General features: G+C 46.9%; 1 protein-coding gene across 1 annotated transcript; it reads left to right on the top strand.

Annotated features, from left to right (window-relative positions):
- The first annotated feature begins 849 nt into the window (after positions 1–849).
- Positions 850–1,800, top strand: LOC128314645 (olfactory receptor 10H3-like). Its single transcript, XM_053217763.1, has one exon. The coding sequence runs from the start codon at positions 850–852 to the stop codon at positions 1,798–1,800; it is 951 nt and encodes a 316-aa protein (XP_053073738.1).
- Positions 1,801–2,417: the final 617 nt, after the last annotated feature.

Here is a 2,417-nt window from a genome sequence, read left to right as displayed (position 1 = left end):
TCTTTCTTTCCTCTCTCCCACCTTCCCTCCCTACCACCCTTCCTTCTTCCTTCCCTCTTTCCTTCCTTCCTTCCTTCTTTTTTTCTAGGGAGAAGAGAGAGAACATGTGCAAGTGGGGAGTGGGTAGAGGGAGAGAGAGGATATCGTAAGCAGACTCAATGCTCAGTATTGATGCCAACATGGGGCTTGATCTCACGACTGTGAGATCATGACCTGGGCAGAAATCAAGGGTCAGACCATTAACTGACTGAGCCTTCAGATGTCCCATGAATGTATCCATACTGCATATTTTCAGACAATATCAGTGTTAACTTCTAATACGGTGAAAACGGAGAGTTGTACTGCACCCAAACAGGAACCCATCAGAGTCTCACATTTTCCTGAGTGTTAAGAAATCACCAGACCACAATGTTGGCAAGCCGTGTCATTACAGTTTGTGTCACCGTTGGGAATGTTATCTTAGTTTTGCTTAAAGCTTATACTTTGAATGATTACTGCTGGAGTAATTCTGTGAGAAATACTGAGTGTTGCGAGCCGATCTTGTCTTCTGCAGACTGTGCTCTCTATTGCTTTGGTACCTTATGTCTTCATTCTTTACTTTTTCTGGGTGAAGGAGCATGTCTCTTTCCTTCCCATCCGTACATACCTTCTTTCTTTTTCTTATTTATAGCACCGCTCATGACTTTCAGTTCCATGCTAAAGAACAGCAGAACCAGTGAGTATCCGGGTCACTTTCCCAATCCTAACATACTGCGTCTGTACTCTCCCCAGGGTATATTGTTGTATAGACTCATGATTGTCATGCTGGTCACCTTCATTCCTCTTCTGATCTCACCAGATGCAGCACCCATGGCTGGTCAGAACTATAGCATGGTGACTGAGTTCATCCTCGTGGGATTCTCTAACTTCCCAAGGCATCTTCTGCCCACCTTCTTCCTGCTGTACCTGCTCATGTACCTGTTCACGCTGCTGGGGAACCTGCTCATCATGGCCACAGTCTGGAGCGAGCGCAGCCTGCACACGCCCATGTACCTCTTCCTGTGCGCCCTGTCCACCTCCGAGATTCTGTTCACCGTTGCCATCACCCCTCGCATGCTGGTTGACATGCTCTCCACCCGCCGCACCATCACCTGGGCGGCCTGTGCCAGCCAGATGTTTTTCTCCTTCACATTCGGCTTCACCCACTCCTTCCTGCTCATGATCATGGGCTACGACCGCTATGTGGCCATCTGCCACCCCCTGCGCTACAATGTGCTCATGAGCAACCGTGGCTGTGCCCGCCTTGTGTCCTTGTCCTGGGCCGGTGGCTCAGTCATAGGGATGATGTCGACCCTGATAGTTTTTCACCTCACCTTCTGTGGGTCTAATGTGATCCAACATTTTCTATGCCATGTGTTTTCCCTCTTGAAATTGGCCTGTGGGAAAGAAACAGCCTCCGTCACCTTGGCTGTGATCCTGGTGTGTGTCTCAGCTCTGATGGGCTGTTTATTCCTCATCGTCCTCTCCTATGTCTTCATCGTGGCCGCCATATTGCGGATCCCCTCTGCTGAGGGCAGGCACAAGACCTTCTCCACGTGTGTGTCCCACCTCACGGTGGTCATTGTGCACTACAGTTTTGCCTCCATTATCTACCTTAAGCCCAAGGGCCCCCATTCTATGGACAGTAACACCCTGATGGCCACCACCTATATAGTCTTCACTCCCTTTCTCAGCCCGATCATTTTCAGCCTCAGGAATAAGGAGCTCAAGAATGCCATAAAGAAAAGCTTCCAGAGAAAATTCAGTCCCCTAAGCTCCTGATGGCCAGTTGGTGGTGGGGAAAATGACAGTAGGGTTGGGGATGATAAGGTCCATCTCCATAAGACTGGTGTAGGGATTCAATGTAAGAAAATACTGAGTAAGTATTGTTGGATGCGTCAATAGGTGTTGGATACCTGCTGCGTATTTGCTTTTTCCAAGCTGTTTGCGCCTTTCTTGCATAGGTTCTAACAATGATGATCTCTTGTTTAAGACCCCATGTGATGAACTCCATCCCATTCTGTTTAAGAAAGTGCTATCTAGCTATGGTTTTGAGGGAGATTCACATGGATGTGTTGGGCACTGATGCCCATGGTTTTTCTTGAATGGAGGATCAGGGGAAGACTTTCCTTTCTCTACCATAAGGATAAACAAAAATAAGCATAATAAAAAATGCCACCAGAATTGGGGCTTTTCTTTCAGACACTGGGTCCAGTGTTTTATATACCCCTTAATATAAAAATGTACAAAAAGTAAATAAACTATTTCTCTCCAAGAAGCTGGTTGACTGTGTATAATTGCTTCTGCCTTTGTAAGGGATAGAGTCTAAGGGATATTTTCTACTTTGATCTGTGTTGAGTGAAGGATGTCAGAATGTGAAGTGAAGGGAAAGAGGAAGA

Source organism: Acinonyx jubatus, chromosome A2 (genome assembly GCF_027475565.1).
Source record: "Acinonyx jubatus isolate Ajub_Pintada_27869175 chromosome A2, VMU_Ajub_asm_v1.0, whole genome shotgun sequence".
Taxonomy (NCBI): domain Eukaryota; kingdom Metazoa; phylum Chordata; class Mammalia; order Carnivora; family Felidae; genus Acinonyx; species Acinonyx jubatus.
Note: the sequence above shows the minus strand (reverse complement) of the source record. Positions and strands in the feature narration are given on the sequence as shown.

What these genes read in the sequence shown, in the direction of transcription:
- LOC128314645 (XM_053217763.1), top strand. Translation starts at nt 850, where the DNA reads ATGGCTGGTCAGAACTATAGCATGGTGACTGAGTTCATCCTCGTGGGA.